At 39.3% G+C, this 27,187-nt stretch overlaps 1 protein-coding gene across 1 annotated transcript in view; it reads left to right on the forward strand.

The window, feature by feature from the left end:
- LOC126474444 (glycine receptor subunit alpha-4-like) overlaps positions 1–27,187 on the forward strand; it is a 724,913-nt gene that overhangs the window by 586,340 nt on the left and 111,386 nt on the right. The window contains exons 6-7 of the mRNA XM_050101915.1: positions 20,023–20,105; positions 22,804–22,938. Coding sequence (XP_049957872.1) covers positions 20,023–20,105; positions 22,804–22,938 — 218 coding nt within the window. The remainder of the gene's footprint in view (positions 1–20,022; positions 20,106–22,803; positions 22,939–27,187) is intronic.

Raw genomic sequence — 27,187 nt, forward strand, 5'->3', positions numbered from 1 at the left:
ATTCTTGAAGAGTGTTAGATATGTCGCTCAGATATAGACAAATGTCGTCGAACTATGTGTAACTGCTCCAACAGTGGACCACAGTGGCACTACGAACTGAATCTCAAAGCAAAATTAAGAGCACATTTCACTCAGCGCTCTGCCACAACGAGAAGCCCTCTCTAGAAACCCAGCTCACTAGATTTACACTCTCTTGTGCTTCTCAAATCTCTAACTTTTTATCTCATCTTATTACTTGCTGACGATTCATCAGTGTCAATGAATAGACGATCCCTCCTGGGTAGTTCTTTTGGTCTTAGTTCCTTGTTCCAGACAGCTAATTTTCTGCTGTTGCAGACAGATTTTCATGTAGAAGCGACCAGCAAGCGTTTTCACCATCTTGTCCCACAGGATGATCGCTCGCAGCGGTTTCCAAACAATCTCAGCCGCTGATACAACCATCAGGTGGCTTCTGTATAGTCACACATATGCTTGAAGTGGTTATCTCCTTCGTCATGTTCCTCACGGAGACACATGTTTCGCGATATAATGTGTTTACTTAGTGTAAAAAACAGACTGACGACGAGTTACCTCTGCCAGTCATTGGTCTTTCACAGCAAGGTCTCTTTAGTGTGACTGCTCTTCTCTGGTCCGCACTGCACATCATTCACGTGGCGAGGAAGGATTTCCACTGACCATCAATAAGTGATTTTTTGTTTCTTTTGTGTGTGAAGCGGGTGGATTGCAGTCATTATACTTAGGCATTGGCAACATTGCTCCTTGGCATCACCCCTTAGTTTACGGCACAGAAACTGCCTAACTCATCCCAATGTCGTCCTCTTACTACACACCAAGCCAGTTACGCTCACTTTGTACAAGAAGACATTTTTGTCATTATACTGCAATATGTAGTTCGCAGGCTCTTGTAATAAGATGGACGCATTGTCACGGGTCTGGTCACTGTCGCCAACATGGACATGAAACTGTCTTCAGAAACGGAAGAAAGCATTTTTATAGAATGTACTGTACTTGCTAACATATGGAAAACTTTATTACGTACTGTATTTATGTGCACAAAAAAAGAAATAATGTCAAGATATTTGTTACTACATCACTGAGTAACTTATGTAACATCACAAAACTGAACCTCATTGTTTTACTAGATCTGGCTGTTTTTTTTTCTCTTTTTAACTTACTCGCACAACAAAGAACAACTAGGAGTTAGATCAGGCTACAGATATAGATTAAACATTATTAAATGTAGAGTGCAATAGTTTGTTTTTATTGAAGGATTTTCATCATACACACAGATGTATTTTCAAGTTCGTGGTACATCATTCAGAACTCGTCTTGTACCTAAATAGTTAGCACCTGCAGGTACTATTTCCTAAAGTGTGGAAAGTGAATGGTTGCAGCATATGTATCATGGGAAAACGAGCCATTAATATAAAAAGTTCTGCTCTTGTTTGGACATTAGTACGCGTAGAAATGCATCACACATGTATTCATAGTGAGCCATGTATGGGTATAGGCAATGTGGTCAAGCATCGTAATAGAAATAGCACCAATATATCAATAATGTACGGGAGGCATTTATATAGCGACCATGACAGGATAACAAATTGGAAAAACATTTCGACATGTATAGAATAAATTAAACATTCTATAAACCCTGACAGCCAATCGATTATCACATTAATGACATCTAAATTACGTCTTGAAAATGAAGAAGAACTAGTACAGCGTCTAGAACTGACACCCATGCATTAAGGGAGATTCTATCAATATCAGTTGTCCATCGGTATCATGAGAACAAAGCAGAATGCCCACCCATTAAATGAGTTTCAGAATGAACACAATTACAATCACCAATGAAAATATGGATCAAGGAAAAGCAGAGGAGGAAACGGCAGAGAACATGGTGGCCACCACTCTGGATGCCACAATCATGACAAAAAATTACATCAAACGGAGACTACTACGTGGAAGAGCGGCTGGAGAGTCGGTTTGGACCACAAATAGACCGGATTTATATGGGAAACAATTAAGAGTTCCGGATACAGCCTAATTAGGGAAATCGGCTATCGAGTAACCAACTAATCACTTTCAAATATAGGCTGCAAAACAAGACAAAAATAGCGAATTAGGGCTACAATTTTTACCTTCTACAGACATTGTTGCCGATTGTAACAATATCGATGCTTTGACAGATAAAAGTAACTGTCAGTGCTGTTTCACAGCACTTATATCGGAATGGCTAAAAATGGTAGAGAATATTTCATGTCTTACAAGGACATGTTGCAGTGCCAGTACAGAACTAAACAGTGAAACAAAAAAATCCGTACAGATATAGAATAAGACGATAAACAGTTAATTCTCAGTTCTAGTGGTACCAGAGCATAGCATTTGAAAGTTATTGTAGAGTTTCCAAAGCGTTAATGCTAAGAACAGAAAGTCTTATTACTACGTACCTTATAAAGTAGATTTGCAGAACATCACTCATTAAATGACCCACAGCTGACAAACACATTAAAATTATAGCTTTTTTGAATTAGACGCAAGTACATACAAATGCCTTTGGAGCCATTAAAAGGTGATGGTGTTGTCTGGAAGAATAAGCACATACAGAGCTCTCAAATCGTTCAAATGGCTCTGAGCACTATGGGACTTAACATCTGAGGTCATCAGTCCCCTAGAACTTAGAACTACTTAACCCTAGCTAACCTAAGAACATCGCACACATCCATGCCCCAGGCAGGATTCGAACCTGCGACCGTAGCGGTCACGCGGTTCCAGACTGAAGCACCTACAACCGCTCGGCCACACCGGCCGGCACAGAGCTCTCAAAAATTCCTGAATGGCCAGTGTTAGTTTGCACTACGCCACTGGAGTACATTTTTAACTCGAGGATGACAATAGTGTTATTACATTCGTCATCACTATGCTGAATAAATGAGAACGGTAGAACACCTCCACACGACGATGGACTCAGCTGTCTGGCAGGGAAGTGAAAAATTTCGATACTATTTAGCTAGAAGGCATGTTGTTGTTGTTGTGGTCTTCAGTCCTGAGACAGGTTTGATGCAGCTCTCCATGCTACTCTATTCCGTGCAAGCCTCTTCATCTCCCAGTACCTACTGCAACCTACATCCTTCTGAATCTGCTTAGTGTATTCATCTCTTGGTCTCCCTCTACAATTTTTACCCCCCACGCTGCCCTCCAATACTAAATTGGTGATCCCTCGATGCCTCAGAACATGTCCTACCAATCGATCCCTTCTTCTAGTGAAGTTGTGCCACAAACTTCTCTTCTCCCCAATCCTATTCAATACTTCCTCATCAGTTATGTGATCTACCCATCTAATCTTCAGCATTCTTCTGTAGCACCACATATCCAAAGCTTGTATTCTCTTCTTGTCCAAAATATTTATCGCCCTCGTTTCACTTCCATACATGGCTACACTCCATACAAATACTTTCAGAAATCACTTCCTGACACTTAAATCTATACTCGAAGTTAACAAATTTCTCTTCTTTAGAAACGCTTTCGTTGCCATTGCCAGTCTACATTTTATATCCTCTCCACTTCGACCATCATCAGTTATTTTGCTCCCCAAATAGCAAAACTCCTTTACTACTTTAAGTGTCTCATTTCCTAATCTAATTCCCTGAGCATCACCCGACTTCATTCGACTACACTCCATGAACGATGGACCTTGCCGTTGGTGGGGAGGCTTGCGTGCCTCAGCGATACAGATAGCCATACCGTAGGTACAACCACAATGGAGGGGTATCTGTTGAGAGGCCAGACAAACGTGTGGATCCTGAAGAGGGGCAGCAGCCTTTTCAGTAGTTGCAAGGGCAACAGTCTGGATGATTGACTGATCTGGCCTTGTAACAATAACCAAAACGGCCTTGCTGTGCTGGTACTGCGAACGCCTGAAAGCAAGGGGAAACTACGGCCGTAATTTTTCCCGAGGGCATGCAGCTTTACTGTATGATTAAATGATGATAGCGTCCTCTTGGGTAAAATATTCCGGAGGTAAAATAGTCCCCCATTCGGATCTCCGGGCGGGGACTAGTCAAGAGGATGTCGTTATCAGGAGAAAGAAAACTGGCATTCTACGGATCGGAGCGTGGAATGTCAGATCCCTTAATCGGGCAGGTAGGTTAGAAAATTTAAAACGGGAAATGGATAGGTTAAAGTTAGATATTGTGGGAATTAGTGAAGTTCGGTGGCAGGAGGAACAAGACTTTTGGTCAGGTGACTACAGGGTTATAAACACAAAGTCAAATAGGGGTAATGCAGGAGTAGGTTTAATAATGAATAGGAAAATAGGAATGCGGGTAAGCTACTACAAACAGCATAGTGAACGCATTATTGTGGCCAAGATAGATACGAAGCCCACACCTACTACAGTAGTACAAGTTTATATGCCAACTAGCTCTGCAGATGACGAAGAAATTGAAGAAATGTATGATGAAATAAAAGAAATTATTCAGATAGTGAAGGGAGACGAAAATTTAATAGTCATGGGTGACTGGAATTCGAGTGTAGGAAAAGGGAGAGAAGGAAACGTAGTAGGTGAATATGGATTGGGGCTAAGAAATGAAAGAGGAAGCCGCCTGATAGAATTTTGCACAGAGCACAACTTATTCATAGCTAACACTTGGTTTAAGAATCATGATAGAAGGCTGTATACATGGAAGAACCCTGGAGATACTAAAATGTATCAGATAGATTATATAATGGTAAGACAGAGATTTAGGAACCAGGTTTTAAATTGTAAGACAGTTCCAGGGGCAGATGTGGACTCTGACCACAATCTATTGGTTATGACCTGTAGATTAAAACTGAAGAAACTGCAAAAAGGTGGGAATTTAAGGAGATGGGACCTGGATAAACTGACTAAACCAGAGGTGGTAGAGAGTTTGAGGGAGTGCATAAGGGAACAATTGACAGGAATGGGGGAAAGAAATACAGTAGAAGAAGAATGGGTAGCTCTGAGGGATGAAGTAGTGAAGGCAGCAGACGATCAAGTAGGTAAAAAGAAGAGATTTAGTAGAAATCCTTGGGTAACAGAATAAATATTGAATTTAATTGAAGAAAGGAGAAAATATAAAAATGCAGTAAATGAAGCAGGCAAAAAGGAATACAAACGTCTCAAAAATGAAATCGACAGGAAGTGCAAAATGGCTAAGCAGGGATGGCTAGAGGACAAATGTAAGGATGTAGAGGCTTATCTCACTAGGGGTAAGATAGATACTGCCTACAGGAAAATTAAAGAGACCTTTGGAGATAAGAGAACGACTTGTATGAACACCAAGAGCTCAGATGGAAACCCAGTTCTAAGCAAAGAAGGGAAAGCAGAAAGGTGGGAGGAGTATATAGAGAGTCTATACAAGGGCGATGCACTTGAGGACAGTATTATGGAAATGGAAGAGAATGTAGATGAAGATGAAATGGGAGATACGATACTGCGTGAAGAGTTTGACAGAGCACTGAAGGACCTGAGTCGAAACAAGGCCCCCGGAGTAGACAACATTCCATTGGAACTACTGACGGCCTTGGGAGAGCCAGTCCTGACAAAACTCTACCATCTGGTGAGCAAGATGTATGAAACAGGCGAAATACCGTCAGACTTCAAGAAGAATATAATAATTCCAATCCCAAAGAAAGCAGGTGTTGACAGATGTGAAAATTACCGAACAATCAGTTTAATAAGCCACAGCTGCAAAGTACTAACACGAATTCTTTACAGACGAATGGAAAAACTAGTAGAAGCCGACCTCGGGGAAGATCAGTTTGGATTCCGTAGAAATACTGGAACACGTGAGGCAATACTGACCTTACGACTTGTCTTAGAAGAAAGATTAAGGAAAGGCAAACCTACGTTTCTAGCATTTGTAGACCTAGAGAAAGCTTTTGACAATGTTGACTGGAATACTCTCTTTCAAATTCTAAAGGTGGCAGGGGTAAAATACAGGGAGCGAAAGGCTATTTACAACTTGTACAGAAACCAGATGGCAGTTATAAGAGTTGAGGAACATGAAAGGGAAGCAGTGGTTGGGAAGGGAGTAAGACAGGGTTGTAGCCTCTCCCCGATGTTATTCAATCTCTATATTGAGCAAGCAGTAAAGGAAACAAAAGAAAAATTTGGAGTAGGTATTAAAATCCATGGAGAAGAAATAAAAACTTTGAGGTTCGCCGATGACATAGTAATTCTGTCAGAGACAGATGGATTTTAATACCTACTCCGAATTTTTCTTTTGTTTCCGTCACTGCTTGCTCAATATACAGATTGAATAACATCGTGGAGAGACTACAACGCTGTCTCACTCGCTTCCCTACCACTGCTTCCCTTTCATGCCCCTCGACTCTAATAACTGCCATCTGGTTTCTGTACAAATTGTAAATAGCCTTTCGCTCCCTGTATTTTACCCCTGCCACCTTCATAATTTCAAAGAGAGTATTTCAGTCAACATTGTCAAAAGCTATCTCTAAGTCTACAAATGCTAGAAACGTAGGTTTGCCCTTCCTTAAACTAGCTTCTGAGATAAGTCGTAGGGTCAGTATTGCCTCACGTGTTCCAACATTTCCACGGAATCCAAACTGATCTTCCCCGAGGTCGGCTTCTACCAGTTTTTCCGTCCATCTGTAAGGAATTCACGTTAGTGTTTTGCAGATGTGACCTATTAAACTGATAGTTCGGTAATTTTCACGTCTGTCAACACCTACTTTCTTTGGGATTGGAATTATTATATTCTTCTTGAAGTCTGAGGGTACTTCGCCTGTTTGATACATCTTGATCACTAGATGGTAGAGTTTTGTCAGGACTGGCTCTCCCAAGGCTGTCAGTAGATCCAATGGAATGTTGTCTACTCTGGGGGCCTTGTTTCGACTCAGGTCTTTCAGTGCTCTGTCAAACTCTTCACGCAGTATCGTATCTCCCATTTCATCTTCATCTACATCCTCTTCCATTTCCATAATATTGTCCTCAAGAACATCGCCCCTGTATAGACCCTCTATATACTCCTACCACCTTTCTGCTTTCCCTTCTTTGCTTAGAACTGGGTTTCCATCTGAGCACTTGATGTTCATGCAAGTGGTTCTCTTATCTCCAAAGTTCTCTTTAATTTTCCTGTAGGCAGTATCTATCTTACCCCTAGTAAGATAAGGCTCTACATCCTTACATTTGTCCTCTAACCATCCCTGCTTAGTCATTTGGCACTTCCTGTCGATCTTATTTTTGAGACGATTGTATTCCCTGTTGCCTGCTTCATTTACTGCATTTTTATATTTTCTCCTTTCATCAATTAATTTCAGTATTTCTACTGTTACCCAAGGATTTCTACTAGCCCTTGTCTTTTTACCCACGTGATTCTCTGCTGGCTTCAGTACTTCATCCCTCAAAGCTACCCATTCTTCTTCTACTGTATTTCTTTCCTCCATTCCTGTCAATTGCTCCCTTATGCTCTCCCAGAAACTCTGTACAACCTCTGCTTTAGTCAGTTTATCCAGGTCCCATCTCCTTAAATTCCCACCTTTTTGCAGTTTCTTCAGTTTTAATCTACAGTTCATAACCAATAGTTTGTGGTCAGAGTCTACATCTGCCCCTGGAAATGTCTTACAATTTAAAACCTGGTTCCTAAATCTCTGTCTTACCATTATATATTCTACCTGAAACCTGTCAGTATCTCGAGGCCTCTTCCATGTATACAGCCTTCTTTTATGATTCTTGAACCAAGTGTTAGCTATGATTAAGTTGTGCTCTGTGCTAAATTCTACCAGACGGCTTCCTCTTTCATTTCTTAGCCCCAATCCGTATTCACCTACTACGTTTCCTTCTCTCCCTTTTCCTACTACCGAATTCCATTCACCCATGACTATTAAATTTTCGTCACCCTTCACTATCTGAAAAATTTCTTTTATTTTATCACACATTTCTTCAATTTCTTCGTCATCTGCAGAGCTAGTTGGCATATAAACTTGTACTACTGTAGTAGGCGTGGGCTTCGTATCTATCTTGGCCACAATAATGAGTTCGCTATGCTGTTTGTAGTAGCTTACCCGCATTCCTAATTTCCTATTCATTTTTAAACCTACTCCTGCATTACCCCTATTTGATTTTGTGTTTATAACCCTGTTGTCACCTGACCAGAAGTCTTGTTCCTCCTGCCACCGAACTTCATTAAATCCCACTATATCTAACATTAACCTATCCATTTCCCTTTTTAAATTTTCTAACCTACCTGCCCGATTAAGGGATCTGACATTCCACGCCCCTATCCGTAGAACGCCAGTTTTCTTTCTGCTGATAACGACACCCTCTTGAGTAGTCCCCGCCCGGAGATCCGAATGGGGGACTATTTTACCTCCGGAATATTTTACCCAAGAGGGCGCCATCATCATTTAACCATACAGTAAAGCTGCATGCCCTCGGAAAAAATTAGGGCCATAGTTTCCCTTGCTCTCAGCCGTTCGCAGTACCAGCACAGCAAGGCTGTTTTGGTTAATGTTGCAAGGCCAGGTCAGTCAATCATCCAGACTGTTGCCCCTGCAACTACTGAAAAGGCTGCTGCCCCTCTTCAGGAACCATACGTTTGTCTGGCCTCTCAGCAGATACCCCTCCGTTGTGGTTGCACCTACGGTACGGCTATCTGTATCGCTGAGGCATGCAAGCATCCCCACCAACGGCATGGCCATGATTCATGGGGGAGGGGGGGGGGGGGCTAGAAGGCATATGAAAGTTATAATTGGTCAAATACCTAATTCTTTCTGTCGAACAGCAAACTGTACCACATTTGGTTGACCAGATGCACATTAGCTTCTAAAGACTACGATGGAAAGCGAAATGCTCTTTCACATGTGTTGTCTCTCTTATCTACAGAGTTTCACGATAATACAGCAGTGAACTGTCAAGAGAAAGAAATTTTTATTGGAACAAGAAGACCTGCACAGTATGAAGGGGAAGATTACACGTGATGAGGATGAAGACCAGGAATTAAAAAGTATGAAAATATGTTTTGGATGTACAATTGACGGAAAGTAGCCGAAGCGTTAATTGCTCCACAACGAGATATCGTAGCATAGATAGCATTTGCTTCTAATGATCCAGTATTGCAAAATTCATATGACACAACATAAAGATAGAGACTTCTTCAGGCAACACATTAGAACAACGAACACTTCAGAGCCGGCAAATATGTAGTTCCTTTTCTATTTTTTTGTAATAAAATGCAAACGTGCAAACTGTTATGTTGCTGCGAACAGAAATAGGTAAGTTCTAGTGTATCCGATCATGTAGAAAATGCAATAGATATTGTAGCCATCCATATACAGGGAAAACTAATAACAAATTATGTCTATATACAGTACGTTCTGTCAGATTAGGAGTGACAACCGCAAAGCATCTGCATTGAGAAATGATTATCAAAGTCCAATCTGCCATCCCAAACATATCAGCCAAAGAAACAGGTACATCTGCCTAATATCGTGTAGGGCCCCCACGATCATGCAGAAGTGTCCCAAAACTACAGGGCATGGACTCGACCAATGTCTGAAGTAGTGCTGGAGAGAACTGACACCATAAATTCTGCAGGGGTGTCCACAAATCCGTAAGAGTAGAAGGGGGTGGATACATCTTCTGAAAAACACGTTGCAAGTCATCCTTGACATGCCCAATAATATTCATTTCTGGGGAGTCTGGTGGCTAGTGGAAGTGTTTAAACTCATAAGAGTGTTCCTGCAGTTACTCTGTAGCAATTCTGGACGTGTGGGGAGTCGCGTTGTCCTGCTGTAATTGCCCAAGTCCGTCGGAATGCACAATGGACATGAATGGATGGAAGTTATCAGACAGGATGCTTACGTACGTGTCAACTGTGACAGTCGTTTGTATACATATATGGGGTCCCATATGACTCCAACTGCCCATACCCTACTCCATTACAGACTCCATCAGCTTGAACAGTCAACGGCTGACATGCAGGGTCCATGGATTCATGAGGTTGTGTACATACCCGTACACGTCCATCCGCTCGATACAATTCGAAACGAGACTCGTCCGACTACGCAACATGTTTCCAGCCATCAACAGCCGAATGTCGGTGTTGACGGACCCAGGCGAGGTGTAGAACTTCGTGGCGTGCAGTCATCTAGTGTACACGAGTGGGTCTTCGGCTCCGAAAGCCCTTATCGACGATGTTCCTTTGAATTGTTCGCACCCTGACACATGATGGCCAAGCATTAAAATCTCCAGCAATTTTCTGAAGGGATGCACTTCTGTCATTTTGAACGATTCCTTCAGCCGTCGTTGGTCCCGTTCTTGTAGGATCTTTTTCCGGGCGCAGCGATGTAAGAGATCTGATGTTTTAACGGATTCCTGATATTCACGGGACACTCGTGAAATGGTCGTACGGGAAAATCACCACTTCATCGCTCTCTCGGAGATGCTGGGCCACATCGCTGGTGTGCCTACTGTAACACCACGTTCAAACTCACTTAAATCTTGAAAACCTGCCTTTTGTAGCAGCAGCAAACGGTGTAACAACCGCAACAGGCACTTGTCTTATGTAGGCGTTGCCGACTGCAGCGCCGCACTCTGCCAGTTTAGATAGCTCTGTATTTGAGTAAGCATGCCTATACCAGTTTCTTTGCAACTTCAGTGTCAAATAAATTATGATAACCGAGTACAGACGTAAATCTAATCCAGCTTAAAAGATAATAAAGGAGATCAATCAGATGTGTCGTGCCTACTGCCAAAAACAACAGAAAAGTGGAGAGACTTATAATGACTTCATGACTGTTGTAAATAAGGTACCTAGTGCAGCAACAGGACTCGTGACAAGTGAAATAATTTACGACCTACAGTCCAGCAGAAATATACGAGGAATCATTAAACACACTCCTCGACAAGAAATGGATTGGGGCATCAAAATACAGAAGGCCAAGTAATATTAGAAGCAAATTCTTTACAGAGTCACAAGAGCTATGACAAATCAGGAAGACTGATATATTACAATGCTGGTAAGTTTATGTTGATCACAACGCATACACTGTCATCAGGGAAAGAGGACAGATCAAGAAATTCCATTCTAAATACGATCATACTTTCCGTATCATTGCCCGGTAAAGCCCAAAGACAGGCAGCCTAGAAAATATTTACACGACACAGTAATAACGCAGACACAATGTCGGAAACATCAGTTCTTATTGCGGACCTGACAATATGAACGCATATGGAGAAAAGGAAGCTACTCGGCATTTGTCTCGTTCCAGCAACGATAAGTATTGTTGTGCAGTGAAAGTAGAGGAAGGAGTGGAATGCAACCTTGGAGAATACTTCTGGTTACTCAAAGAAATTTTCAATAATAAGTATACAAGTTTGGAGACCCTGGACCAACATTTCGAATTTTTTGTGGAGAACAATCAGTTCCTCCCACACAAACGTATAATCGTAGATGGAGAGTGAAAGATGAATGTTACTAGAGGTCCTGGGTGACGCAGCTACAAATATCTTGATAATAATTCGTGTTTTTATGTACATAAAAGTTCCGAGTAACAATAATTTTAATTTGTTAGCAAATATTCATCTGTTTATGGCGACTGTCTTGTGTTTATTATGGCGACAACGACCGGCACCTGTGAAAATGCCTCAAATCCTATTATAAGTGCCGATGCACTACTTAAATATACTGAAATATTGTGAATGGTGGGATGGCAGTATACTGACAAAATGCCTTGTAAGTGATCGTAACTGACCTGACGTACAATAAGTGGGCGGCAGTGGTATAAGTCATTTAATTTCTCTGGCATAAACTAAAGAGAGATCCTTAGCAATAATGTCGTGAAAGCCAAAGTATTAGTACAATGACAAGCATTCACCAGCTTCACACAAAAGAAACCACTAATCAGCTATTGGTGTTCTATGGAAACCCCTCCTCAAAATGAGAGCAACGTACAAGGCACACATCTCTAGAAGAGTTCTGTTTTCCACTAGATACTCCTTGCTGTGAAGGATCATGACTGACAGGGGTATCTCCCTTCCAGCTGACTTTCTGAGCCAGGAAAACACATTGTATCATGAAAGCTGCACCTCCATGCGAAACTTAACTGCGTACTCATGTTTTTCCTTGTTACTGTAACTAACTATGAATTTGTTAAACATCGTCGGTGAAATTAATGTAGGTAATGTCAGAAACTGCACGCATATTACATTATGGATATTTCCCAGATAACTGCTACGTGATGTCACTGCGAATGCTACAGACAGCAGAGAGCTCAATCAGGCACTTGAATGTAATTCGAAAACAGTAAACATACACATCAAAACTAATTGCGATGTCATCAAAAATTTGATTCTGTAACCAGACCGCTAATGATTACATAAAGAAACCGTATAAATGAATTTTGGTGTGTGAAATAGCGCTTACTACTTCTACAGTAAAGGTGTAATAAAATTTTACATATAGGCGAGCTTTGTGATGGTCAAACGAGACATTGTTAAAGCAAAAACAGAAGTAAAAGTACAATCTTAATTAATAAAAAGATATTCAGTAAATATGGAATCAAAGACGTTCAGATGGAATAAATACTCTCCGATGCTCTGCATCAGTACTGAAATGTTATTCAAATTTGACTGGTTACACCAATGGAACAATTAACTTGTTCTGGGTGCTACAATAACCTATAATGGCTAGAAACCAATGACAAAATACAGTAGGAAAAGCCTTGTTAGGGACCTTTTAGAAATTCAAATTCCAGATCAACAACGTAGAATACAACAACGAACAGTGCTCTTTTGATACGCGTGACATGTCTCGGACAGAATAGCTATGGTGACCTGATAGTGTTACTCACATGACAGACTCGTCCACAGCAGTTCGTGCTCTACCCAAGATATCAGCCGCTCAGGCAGGAATGTCAGGGTCTCAATGCAAATCCTATCTTACACGTTTCGCTGACGTCAGTATGTGGGTCTGTGTTCCGGAAGCTGCTTTCGAATAATCCGCTTCCGACTCTCTATGAAACCCAGGCCCGCTCCCCAAATGAGCCACGAAGACAGTCAACTTATCACACAGCCTATGGCCAGCAAAATTCATTTTCTGCACAAAAGATAGTGTCACGTATTGCAGTCATGTTTTTACGTGATTGCGCTGACAATATGAAAACTGTATGTCCTGTAATTGCTTGACTCTTACTAAGTCTAACGTCAAATATACATTAAAGAATTAGATATTTAGCCTGGTATCAGCCCCGCAAGTATATGAAATGTTCGCAAAGACTTACTCAGCAGTTAGTAAAGGTACTGTTTAATCGATACTAACATGAGAGATTTTTGTTAAAAGGTGTAAGACATTTTCGAAAGTAGCTAGAAAAATCAGGGTTACAGCTTTACATAAATACGAAATAATTGGCCATGATTCCTCTATTGCGCTAAGTATTATAAATTTTCTTGTCCATTTCTCCTTAAAATGAGCACAGACGGTGGTATGTAGTCGCACTTAACTAGTTTTGTAGCTATAACGTCTCTCGATGCCACATGTTTTTGCTGACAGAGGTAATAGCTTTGTTAATTACGGACTTACAATCACCTTAGTGTTTGACAACTGTCTGTAACCAGTCATTATTACAGATTCAGGTAAACAAAATGTGCGAGAGTGAAATTTAAAAATAAAAAAGGCTAAGAAATCTTAGTCATTTCCCAACTAGATCTACATATCTGGCTGTAATTGGTGCCATATTTTCAATTTTATTGTTACTGTAACGGATAAATACGTTTTCATACATTTCAATGAATGAAAATGTTCTGGGATTTCACACTCCTTGTGTTTACTGAACATATAACACAGATTAATTAACCAGGTACCTCCTGCACCATTTTCTGGTTATTTAAATTTTACATTTGTTGCTTTTATCTTTTTGTTACATTGAGAAACAGGCATTTAAAATGGAAAGACAATTTTTACCTTTCTAATTTCAGTATAATATAGTATTACTGTATGATTACATGATGATGGCGTCCTCTTGGATAAAATATTCCGGAGGTAAAATAGTCCCCCATTCGGATCTCCGGGTGGGGACTACTCAAGAGGATGTCGTTATCAGGAGAAAGAAAACTGGCGTTCTACGGATTGGAGCGTGGAATGTCAGATCCCTTAATCGGGCAGGTAGGTTCGAAAATTTAAAAAGGGAAATGGATAGGTTGAAGTTAGATATAGTGGGAATTACTGAAGTTCGGTGGCACGAGGAACCAGACTTCTGGTCAGGTGACTACAGGGTTATAAACACAAAATCAAATAGGGGTAATGCAGGAGTAGGTTTAATAATGAATAGGAAAATAGGAATGCGGGTAAGCTACTACAAACAGCATAGTGAACGCATTATTGTGGCCAAGATAGATACGAAGCCCACGCCTACTACAGTAGTACAAGTTTATATGCCAACTAGCTCTGCAGATGACGAAGAAATTGAAGAAATGTATGATGAAATAAAAGAAATTATTCAGATTGTGAAGGGAGACGAAAATTTAATAGTCATGAGTGACTGGAATTCGAGTGTAGGAAAAGGGAGAGAAGGAAACATAGTAGGTGAATATGGATTGGGGGACAGAAATGAAAGAGGAAGCCGCTTGGTCGAATTTTGCACAGAGCACAACATAATCATAACTAACACTTGGTTTAAGAATCATGAAAGAAGGTTGTATACATGGAAGAACCCTGGAGATACTAAAAGGTATCAGATAGATTATATAATGGTAAGACAGAGATTTAGGAACCAGGTTTTAAATTGTAAGACATTTCCAGGGGCAGATGTGGACTCTGACCACAATCTATTGGTTATGACCTGTAGATTAAAACTGAAGAAACTGCAAAAAGGTGGGAATTTAAGGAGATGGGACCTGGATAAACTAAAACAACCAGAGGTTGTACAGAGATTCAGGGAGAGCATAAGGGAGCAATTGACAGGAATGGGGGAAATAAATACAGTAGAACAAGAATGGGTAGCTTTGAGGGATGAAGTAGTGAAGGCAGCAGAGGATAAAGTAGGTAAAAAGACGAGGGCTAGTAGAAATCATTGGGTAACAGAAGAAATATTGAATTTAATTGATGAAAGGAGAAAATATAAAATGCAGTAAGTGAAACAGGCAAAAAGGAATACAAACGTCTCAAAAATGAGATCGACAGGAAGTGCAAAATGGCTAAGCAGGGATGGCTAGAGGACAAATGTAAGGATGTAGAGGCCTATCTCACTAGGGGTAAGATAGATACCGCCTATAGGAAAATTAAAGAGACCTTTGGAGAGAAGAGAACCACTTGTATGAATATCAAGAGCTCAGATGGAAACCCAGTTCTAAGCAAAGAAGGGAAAGCAGAAAGGTGGAAGGAGTATATAGAGGGTCTATACAAGGGCGATGTACTTGAGGAGAATATTATGGAAATGGAAGAGGAGGTATATGAAGATGAAATGGGAGATATGATACTGCGTGAAGAGTTTGACAGAGCACTGAAAGACCTGAGTCGAAACAAGGCCCCCGGAGTAGACAATATTCCATTGGAACTACTGACGGCCGTGGGAGAGCCAGTCCTGACAAAACTCTACCATCTGGTGAGCAAGATGTATGAAACAGGCGAAATACCCTCAGACTTCAAGAAGAATATAATAATTCCAATCCCAAAGAAAGCAGGTGTTGACAGATGTGAAAATTACCGAACTCTCAGCTTAATAAGTCACAGCTGCAAAATACTAACACGAATTCTTTACAGACGAATGGAAAAACTAGTAGAAGCCAACCTCGGGGAAGATCAGTTTGGATTCCGTAGAAACACTGGAACACGTGAGGCAATACTGACCTTACGACTTATCTTAGAAGAAAGATTAAGGAAAGGAAAACCTACGTTTCTAGCATTTGTAGACTTAGAGAAAGCTTTTGACAATGTTGACTGGAATACTCTCTTTCAAATTCTAAAGGTGGGAGGGGTAAAATACAGGGAGCGAAAGGCTATTTACAATTTGTACAGAAACCAAATGGCAGTTATAAGAGTCGAGGGACATGAAAGGGAAGCAGTGGTTGGGAAGGGAGTGAGACAGGGTTGTAGCCTCTCCCCGATGTTGTTCAATCTGTATATTGAGCAAGCAGTAAAGGAAACAGAAGAAAAATTCGGAGTAGGTATTAAAATTCATGGAGAAGAAATAAAAACTTTGAGGTTCACCGATGACATTGTAATTCTGTCAGAGACAGCAAAGGACTTGGAAGAGCAGTTGAATGGAATGGACAGTGTCTTGAAAGGAGGAAATAAGATGAACATCAACAAAATCAAAACAAGGATAATGGAATGTAGTCTAATTAAGTCGGGTGATGCTGAGGGAATTAGATTAGGTAATGAGGCACTTAAAGTAGTAAAGGAGTTTTGCTATTTGGGGAGCAAAATAACTGATGATGGTCGAAGTAGAGAGGATATAAAATGTAGGCTGGCAATGGCAAGGAAAGCGTTTCTGAAGAAGAGAAATTTGTTAACATCCAGTATTGATTTAAGTGTCAGGAAGTCATTTCTGAAAGTATTCGTATGGAGTGTAGCCATGTACGGAAGTGAAACATGGACGATAAATAGTTTGGACAAGAAGAGAATTGAAGCTTTCGAAATGTGGTGCTACAGAAGAATGCTGAAGATTAGATGGGTAGATCACATAACTAATGAGGAAGTATTGAATAGGATTGGGGAGAAGAGAAGTTTGTGGCACAACTTGACCAGAAGAAGGGATCGGTTGGTAGGACATGTTCTGAGGCATCAAGGAATCACCAATTTAGTATTGGAGGGCAGCGTGGAGGGTAAAAATCGTAGAGGGAGACCAAGAGATGAATACACTAAGAAGATTCAGAAGGATGTAGGTTGCAGTAGGTACTGGGAGATGAAAAAGCTTGCACAGGATAGAGTAGCATGGAGAGTTGCATCAAACCAGTCTCAGGACTGAAGACCACAACAACAACAACAACAGGGAACGTTAAGTACTGTTTAGAGCAAAACATACATGTAAATGAAATGGCTACACATTTTTGTGCTGAAATAAACCAATTGAAGAAACTCCTAAAGAATCAGACACAACTGCGTGATTGGTGTAGTATAAATTAGTGGGCTGCAGATAGAGATCTGATGAATGTATTGCGTTTGGCTGTCAAGAGCGCAGATCGTGACGCTTTAAGTGATTACCGTAGAAAAATATTGTCAAAAAATCTATCACAAGACCCAAATAAATTCTACCTCCATGTAACAATTGTTAGTGGCCACAGAATTTGCGTCCAGTCACCCACAGAAGAGGCAGGAACTGAAATTGAAGATAGGAAATGCTTGATTCCAATTTTAAATGTTCCTTTGATAAGATAATCCAGAAGTATTGCCCCCATTAGTTCTCGTACCACTCAAAAGATGAGCGAAATAGATTTCAGTGTCAGTGCAGTGACGTCGAGAAACAGCTGATATCGTCAAAATTAAACAAAGCTCTGGCTCTATCAAATGGCACAATGAGTATGCGGATGAGTTACACCCTCTTTTAAGTATAATCTACCGTAGATCTCTCAAACAAATAACCATTCCTAGTATTTGAAAGAAAGCATAGGTCCTACTCGTATACAAGAAATATTACAGAAGTGATCAACAAAACTGCCTTCCAGCATCCTTGACATTCATTTGTTGTAGAATCTTAGAACTCACTGTGACCTCAAATGAAATGTATCTCGAGCAGAATGACCTGCTCCATGAGTACTAATTTGGTTTCCGAATACATGTACCACGTGAAACACAATTCTCACTTTTCACACATTACAGCCTGAAAGTCATGGACCAGGTTAGATATGTGTCTGCAGTATTCCACGAGATTTCAGAAGTATTTTACGGAGCACCATGTCTATGCTTCATTTGAAAACTGCCATCTTACAGCCTATCAAGCGTAATTTTTGATTCGATCGACGAATTTTTTGGTAGGTAGGACGTAGCAAGTTATGTTGGATTGAGAGTCGTTGATAGATGCAGAAGTAAAGTTGAGTGTGCCCCCGGAAAGTGTTAGGTCCTTTGGTGTTAGTGCTTTATACTATTAACCTTGTGCACAATGTTAACAGTAACCTCCGACTTCTTGCAGCCGAAGCAGTTGTCGATAATGAAGTAATTTCTGAAAGAAACTGTGTAAATATTCAGTCAGATTTTGATAAGGTCTCAAGGTTGTAAACAGATTGGCAACTTGCTTCAAATGTTCAGAAAGGAAAAGTAGTGCACTTCTCGAAATGAGAAAAAGAAGTAGTATCCTATCGGTAGTAACCTGTAACTGAGTCACATTTGGAATAGGTTAACTGATGCGTACACCTGGCTGTTGTGTTATGAAATGGTTCAAAAATGTTTCAGATGCCTCTATGCACTATGGGACTTAACATCTTGGTCATCAGTCCCCTAGACTTAGAACTACCTAAACCTAACTAATAATCTAAAGACATCACACATATCCATGGCGCAAGGGATGATTCGAACCTGCGACCGTAGCAGCAGCGTGGTTCCGGACTGAAGCGCCTAGAGCCGCTCGGCCACAGCGGCCTGCATGTATTATGAAATGGAATGTTTATACAGTATCAGTAATAGGTAAAGCAGGTGGAATATTGCGATTCATTCTTAGATTACTAGGGAAATGCGATCCGTTTACAAATTACTCGCACGATCCTTCCTAGAAAATTGCCCAAGAGTGGGATGCTTATCGAATTGCACTAACAGGGGACAATGAAATATGAAGAGAAGGGTAGGGCGGTCTTCTTCGACCCGTGATAGGGTGTCGCAAAAATGCTAAACAAAACAGGGCTGGCTTTTTGTTAAAGAGAGATGTGACATATCCAGTCAAAACCTACTTACGAAGTTCCTAGATTCAGTTTTAATGATGACTCTAGAAACATATTACAGCTCTCTACCTATCGTTTCCATAGGGGTCACGAAGACTGGAGACTCAGTACAGACTGCATAGAGGCATTTAAGCAATCAATCTTGCCACCATACACACGTGAAGGAAACGAGAGAAAGCCCTGATAACCAGTGAAACTGGACACCCCCTCTGCCATGTACTTGGTTTGCAGTGGTAGGTGCAGATACACACTAAAATATCATTTTCATCATTCTATGAAAGACAGAGTATTTGAAAACTAGCTTACTTTAAAGTTAACTGAGTCCCAGCAGGAACTATATGCACTTAATATGGAACGCAGCCAAGAACTATCACATTAAGGCCATGAGAATTGAATCATTACATTTGTAATATCTGGCAGGAACACTGATTAAGTCAAATGTCTCAATTATAATTTCATGAACTCTCTTTACTTTCCATATAACACAAAGAAGATGATTTACTGAATTATTCAGCAGTATTGGTCGCTCGCTGGACTATTACACCGGCATAAAATTAATGCCATCCAAACTAAAGAAAATAGCTCTCAACTTGGTATATGTGCATTCATCTGCCATTATTTTACCTGTAATCGCAGCCACAGAAAAACGGTTCAATACGCTTTCGAAGTACCACATCTATTGTCGCTCAAGGGTCCCCCAAGACTCTTGACCCTCTGCACGCAGTGCAGTTCGTACTAATTGGAGGGCTCGTAACTTTTTTTTATTCGACACCAGCCAAAATGGTGTTTCACATCTGTGACTCCTTGATGTGCTTCAACATATTTGTATTAAGGGATTAGTGGATACTCATAGTGTTTTGGGGTTGTATGATTTTCTGCTTGTATCTCTGGTTCCTTTTGCATACATCACTGTAAATATTTTACCTTTCCTCGTGATGTACACGAAATATAAAGTAAAATATTCTCGCATGTGTGCATACAACCCTCATATCATTCTTAATTTATTGAGTGTACTGTTGCAGAAAAGAAAGTTTAATTTCTTATTTAATAGTATTTTTATGACTAAATGCCTTCAACAGGAATAATGGTATGTAATTAAATGTGACATTTCATAATTTAAATGTATGACTTCATTGAACATTTGATATTGGCTTATCACATTGTTTCAGACTGAAGTTAACGTTTTCCTGCATGATGGATCTCTCAAAGTTTCCACTAGACAGCCAAGTGTGCACGATGGAGGTTGCTAGCTGTAAGTACTATTCATGAGAGGAAATACTGACGTAAGGGCATTAAGCTTGTTCCATAATCGTAATAATATTCTTAGTAGTATTGACGTACAAGAGACTCTGGTTGTCACAAGCAACTCTGCCAAAAATTAAACAAAAACTTATCATTACTCTACATCAATATAATCTAATTGTTAATATATGTTGTTATCAACGTACAGCACCTAACGAAAACATACGATCCTTCAGTTTCTCCCGGCATAATCACTGACCGGTCACTCGATGGGTATACTGCCGGTTCATAGTATCAAGAAGGCACAATAATTATCTGAGTCCAATTCCAGCACAAATGTAGAAATACTGGAAAAGCGCCGTTAGTGAGACCATCGAAATAAGCACCTTCTACAGTCTTATTAACCTTTTCATTGTTAATATTACTTGCATGCATATGGAAAGTAAAACGTCAAAAACTGCCTTCCTTCGTGATAGATATTAAACTTTCACTACCAAAAAAATTGTAAGTTGATCGATTTGGCAAAAAGGGGACATATGTCGCAGGAACCTAACTACATCCATGTATGTGCGCCTAGGTTTTTCAGAGATAATTTTTTAATTGTAGGATGAGTTTATCACAACGGAAATTAAGGAGAAAAGTATAACTAATCAGTACCAAAATAGATTTATTCTCCTGGCATGAAAAACTTGAAATATCGCACACAAGGTTACAACGTAGTATTTGAATATGACTTTGACATATAACATACCAATGTTTTTAACATTTTGAATTCAAAATTTATATAAAAATTCTATTTCAAAAATTAAAATTGGTAAATATCTATCACATGGATTCCAAGTCACAAAAGGATTACGTCAAGGATGTAGCATCTCACCTACATTGTATAAAATATATACAGAAGTAACTTTACAGAATTGGAAGAAAAAATTTCACGCTATGGGAATACCAATAAATGATAGAACAATATACTCGTTACAATTTGCAGATGACCAACTGATTATAGCCCAAGACTATGAGGACATAGAGTATATGACCAGAAAATTGATTCAAGAATATAAAAAATCAGGTCTAAATGTAAACATGAATAAAACAAAGTACATGGTAATTGGTGGAGTGAATGGAGACTTAATATTAGAAGAAGGGATGGGAAGAATAACAGCTACTGAGGAATATAAATATTTAGGTGTGAAAATTACAAATGATGGGAAACAGGACAAAGAAATTAGATCAAGAATAAATTCTGGAAAGACGACAATCTCTTTATTGAATGGAATTCTCTGGGACAAACACATAACAACTGATAACAAAATAAGGATTTTTAAAACAATAGTTAGGAGCATTATTACATATGGTTCAGAAGTGTGGACAACAAAATGGCAACTGAAATCAAAATTATTAGCCACAGAAATGGATTTCTGGAGACGTTCAGCAAGAATATCAAGACGAGAAAGAATAAGAAATCAAGTAATCAGAAACAAGATGAAATGTAAAAATTCAATTATTGATTTCATCGAGCACAAACAACTTAAATGGTATTGACACATCAGACGAATGGAACAGGAAAGGCTACCAAAATGCATAATCGACTGGGTACCAATTGGAAGAAGAAAAAGGGTACGACCACCTGATACATGGATACAGGGAGTTCAGTCTACAATGAGGAAGAACAACATTCCTGAAGATTTATGGACAAATAGAGAAGAGTGGAGAACAATAATTAGTGACTTACTGTAATCTAGAATAGGTGCTGGAAAAATGTATTCACATTGTAAACCCAGAATAATAATAAAAATGTTTTTAACATTCTGCTAAGTTTTATGGAGTATATAAATACCACTACAAACAAATTATCTACAAAGCAGCATAATCACTTAGGTGTGTAGGGATGTTTCAAAAGAATGTCAGAGATGTTTAAGGAAAAACAGTTACTTCAGATATTGTTGGAATACTGAAGATAGTGATTTGGTATGTTACTCGTGAAACAAATACACTATACATCCTATAGACACACACCACCCAGTTTGATAACAGTCTACTATATATCCATCCAGTGGAATGTACAATTTTTCTCCAAGTTCCGAAAGGATCTCGCTAGATACTATCACCGGACAGATGAGATATAGATGTCTCAATGCTCAAAACCGAGCGTTATTTAGTGGACGTACGTATCCCATCAACTACGAATGCGTTAACTGGGACTGCGGCTATATTCTCAGCATGTCTTGAGAATAAGCACTAGGTGTACTTACCAGAAAGATAGTGCTGATGGCGAGGTCGGACGTAGTGGCTGCTTCCACGCAGTCACAGCCAGGTTACTACGCCAGGCGTCGCCGGCCACAATCTCTGACACGGTCAGTGCTTTGGCTGCTAACAGGTGCCTTCGGGTGCAGACCACGTACGGTGCGGCCAACAGGCGCAGGCGTTGTAAGTCGGCCGTATGCCCTCAGGACGTCAGTGTGTCAGCGTACCTATCTCGACAAGTCTGTTTGCCGAACGCTATGCACCAGCAGTACACTCCTGGATCGTTCCATTAACAAACACATAGATTCAGTCTATTCAATTACTTTTAACAACTGTGGGATCGTATTTATATGAAATGCACACAGTTACTTATATTTCTTTACTCCATTTCGTTAAGTTAAATATATATAAAAACAAATCATTAGCCACTGTTACCGGCATTAAAAAATAATTTCACTTTACAGTTTCCAAAACCATAGAGGAGCTGAGCCTTGAATGGAAAACCTTAAATCCAGTAATCATGGGGAAAGGATTACGTATGCCACAGTTCGAGATTGTCAAGATTGCAGCGTCTGATTGTCAGGAATCCTTTCAAATAGGTGAGTCGGGGTAGAACGAAAAATAAGTTACTTTGTACTCTAATATACCTTAGAACGTTACTTATAGTCCATAACCAACATTAAGATGTCGCTGAAACTTTTCCAACGTTTGGATAATAAAAATGACAACTCCCTTTCGCACTTTTCATTTGCGAACTGATTTACTCTTTCAGAAATCATTCATATTGACACATTCTGTTCATTAAATTATCTCAAGTTTTCTTTCAGTCTTTCATGAGGTAGTCATCTAACACACGTAGAGATAATTAATTAGCATTGACTGTAGAAACATCACCATAACCAGTTAACGCTATAAAAGAAACCTCTGCGGGTAATTGCACGTTCACCGAGACAAATATGCAGTGAATTGATAACAGAACAGTAAAGACATATTTTTGACAAATGCTGTCTTGCCCCTTACAACTGTCCCACTTGTACCTGTTTATTCACCAGCAAATAATTTTTTTAATATACAGTGATCTCCAGCAATATAAACAGGTACGTGAATTTATAAACATCTGAGGATGGGCGCAATCCTTAAACCAGTCGTGTGAAAAATAAATAATCTTTGATCGTGACTGGTAGCGGAAATTTTTCTACAACCTAGAAATCAACAATCACGGAGTTGAACAGCATCCACTGTGGATAAAATTCATATCACAAAACAGAAAAAGACAGACTTTGTCTCACGAATCAAACCACACAGGCAGACTACATGTCCATAAATTTCATCGTAATGCACAACGGGTTTAGACTCTGTAAAAAAATGTTTACCTATCATTTCTCTTTGTTGACTGAAGACTGGTTTCATGCAGCTCTCGCCTCTAGTATATCCTGTGCAAGCCTCTTCACCTCTGTACAACTCTTGCAACAAACATCCACTTGCTCTTGGTTGCTGTAGACATGTGTTGCCTTCATTCTGCAACTACTACCATTCACACTGTTCTCCATAACTAAATTGACTATCCCTTGTCGCCTCAGATGTGTGTTCAGTTAGCCGATTCCTACTTTTTCTCAGGTGGTTTAATATATTTCCTTTCTCCTCAGTGTGATTCAGTACCTCTTCATGAGTTATAAGATCTACCCAAATAACGGTCTGCACTCAAGTGCACAATCACGTTTGTAAAACTTACGTTATCTTCCAGAATATGTTGGGTATAGCTCTAGTATCACTTGGTACAAGGGTACCCTCCAGACAAATACTTTCAGAAAGCAGGCCTACACTTTTATATTACATGTTCAAATATTTACTTCTTCAGAAAAGCCTGCTTTCACTATGTTTTCTATCTCGACTGTTGTTCGTTATTATTCTGCAAGAAGAGAAAGCTCATTTTCTACTTTTAGTACCTAGTTTTCTAATCTTATTCATTCGGCATCGTCTGATATAACTGCAGTTCGGTGCATTGCCCTTCTTTTACTTTTGCTGATGTTCATCTTATACCATCCTTCCAAGAACCTACCTATTTCTATTGATCTTCGAGTCCTTCGCCCACTCTTGCAGAATTACTGTCATCAGAAAACTTTCATTTATTTCACTGAACTATAATCTCTTTTCCAAATACGTCTTTGCTTTATTTTACTGCTTCCTCGAATTACATATTGAAAATTCTTCCATCTTTTCACGTCTTTTTACCCTCATAACTACATTCTGTTTCCCGTATCAGTTGTATAGAACCTTCCCCTCGATATATTTTATGGATCCTGTCACTGAATTTTATAAAAAATTTACTTCAGTCGAACCTGATGAAAGCTAACTCTAAGTATACTGTTTCTTTTAATTTAGGTTTGGCTTTCTTCAGAGTTTATTCAAAGTGGTTGTGTAACTATTCCTTCCTTTGTGTTCGATTTCTCCAGAACCCAAACTGATCTCCTCCTATCTTCCACTAGTCATTCCACTCCTCCGTATTATCCCAGTGCACTCAAGAAATATAATCATTTGTTTGTAATGTGGCGTTATACTGCAATGCATAAAGTTTGTACTGAAATGCAACGGTTTGCAACCAGCTTGTTTGATGGCTGCTTCCTTTCATATTTCTTTTTTCTTGACCTTTAGTCCGTATCTTCAAAGGATCGGCTCGGCATGTTAATTTATGGATTTGCCAATGTTATGGTAGCGTGTGGCTGCATGATATCCCTGTAACCCCTTTCATCTCCCCTGCTGAATCGTAACAGAAACTCATACATGTAACGAAATAATACGGTTGTGATTTGTAATAGCAAATGTAGATCTCAGGAAACAGATCATAGCGTTAAAAACCAGTGAATAACAGTTAAATGTAAAATAACCCATCAATGAAAAGAATACAGATCTGAACATTTTGCTTCAACCGTGACACGAGAATATTGCCATCCACGCACAAAGAACTAGTTAACATGTACGAGCAGACAAATTAAAAGTTAGAACTCATTAAAAATTTCTTACATGAACAGGTGTAAGGGTAGTATGTAGCGTGTATTTCATGACAAGGGTCCTTTTTTAAGAATCTCAAAACCAAAACATGATAAATACATCTAGAAAAGCAGTACGTAACAGGAAACGTAGGTCACATGGTATATGCAGTGAATATGATATGCTAACAAAGTGACTGTGCACAGGGAACCTAATAACATTTCGTCATATACTGTGTAGGAGCTAGACTGAACACAAGTATCACACAGAAGAGGCAAAAAGAATGTACAGTATCAAAAAATTCGTAGGCGCATGAATATATACGGCAATGTAGTTTAATAAAGCTCTGTCAAAAATACGTAGTAGACCTAGCTATTAAGTAGGTAATTTTAAAAATTTTCAGATGAATACTGGAATATTCTGGTATTTATATAACATGATTCTATTTAGAGAGAAAGATTTATTAAGACAGATAGTTGACAATTTTGATTGATTCTACAATCATATGGTATTGTGCCTACATTCTAGCACTGTGTGTGACAAAATTTATACAATGGACAATAAATACTACTAAATTCATAAAAGGTGATTCAAGTACCAATATGTATTAACTAATAACTATGAGACTAAAGGAGAGGGGTGGTGGAGGTGCGATAAAATTAAGAAGGAGGACGATGAGGTGAAAAGAAAACTTACAGACAAGAAAATATCTTGCAATGTATAAAACCCTAAATATGAGTGCACAAACAACAGAGGATTTCGGTTCACAACTTAAAACTGTTATATCTGATGGAAGATAGACTGAAAATAAACCTAAAACTTGCCACGTAAATGGAGGTTATAAAATTCTGGAAAGTATAAATATACAATGAGTAATTTAAATTACACGTAAAAATCTAGTTCACCTATTTACAAAAAGCTTGTAAAGGATGTACATGAGGGAATTACTATACAATAAAATTAATAAAATGTACAAATGTAATGAAACAAGGTACAACAAGAAACGTGTTGTGCTCCTGAAGTGTATAAGCCAAGGGTATTACTACCTTTACATGTTTAGATAAATGGTGCATCACATGAGAACTTAATGATAAATTAATGTAAAGTAGCCACAATAGGTTAGATTACAAGTGGGGACGGGGCGTGACAATTAAGTGAATAAATATAACACATCAAAGAAGTTTTCTAAGAAATTATTTTTCTTCTTCTTCTTCTTTATTGTATTATTATTATTGTTAACAGAAAAGCCAGTGACAGGTAATGAGTTCAAATCGAAACTTGCTTTTGGCCATTTTTTCCTGCAGACAGTCGTCGATGCAGAACGGCAGTATACTCGTATATTTTAACCAGGATCTTGAGTAGTTTCCTCCTTGTAAACAGATATAGTGTTTTATATTTTGATCGATGGAAGTCGTAACGGGACTCATCATTTCTGTTGTGCGGTTAGTATCCTATCTATACGATTTCTCTTATTCTCTGTTGCTGCATCAGGTGGGCCGAGTGAGCTCCTGGAATTCTAAACTATTTTTAGCTGTCCACTGCTCATGAAACGTTCGACTTCCACTAATCCTTTGTGATGTCCTATCCGTTCTCCGATATACATGAGCTTATAATATTCGTCATTTTACCTACGTTCACAAAACCGCTCTGACATCCGTAATGTCTATAATGTGGTAAAGCGCGATAGCATTATTGGGGAGCTCAACCAGGTCGTGAATCTAGCGGACACTGCGAAATATTGGCTGTAGGGATTTAGGGTGACATACTTTGCCGACACAATTCCTGACACCGAAAAATGAGGCGTTTTTAAGTAAATTTTATAGGAATTGTTTCAGTTACATTTCGCTACACCTCTTTGTA

The sequence above is a fragment of the Schistocerca serialis genome, chromosome 4, assembly GCF_023864345.2.
Source record: "Schistocerca serialis cubense isolate TAMUIC-IGC-003099 chromosome 4, iqSchSeri2.2, whole genome shotgun sequence".
NCBI lineage: Eukaryota > Metazoa > Arthropoda > Insecta > Orthoptera > Acrididae > Schistocerca > Schistocerca serialis.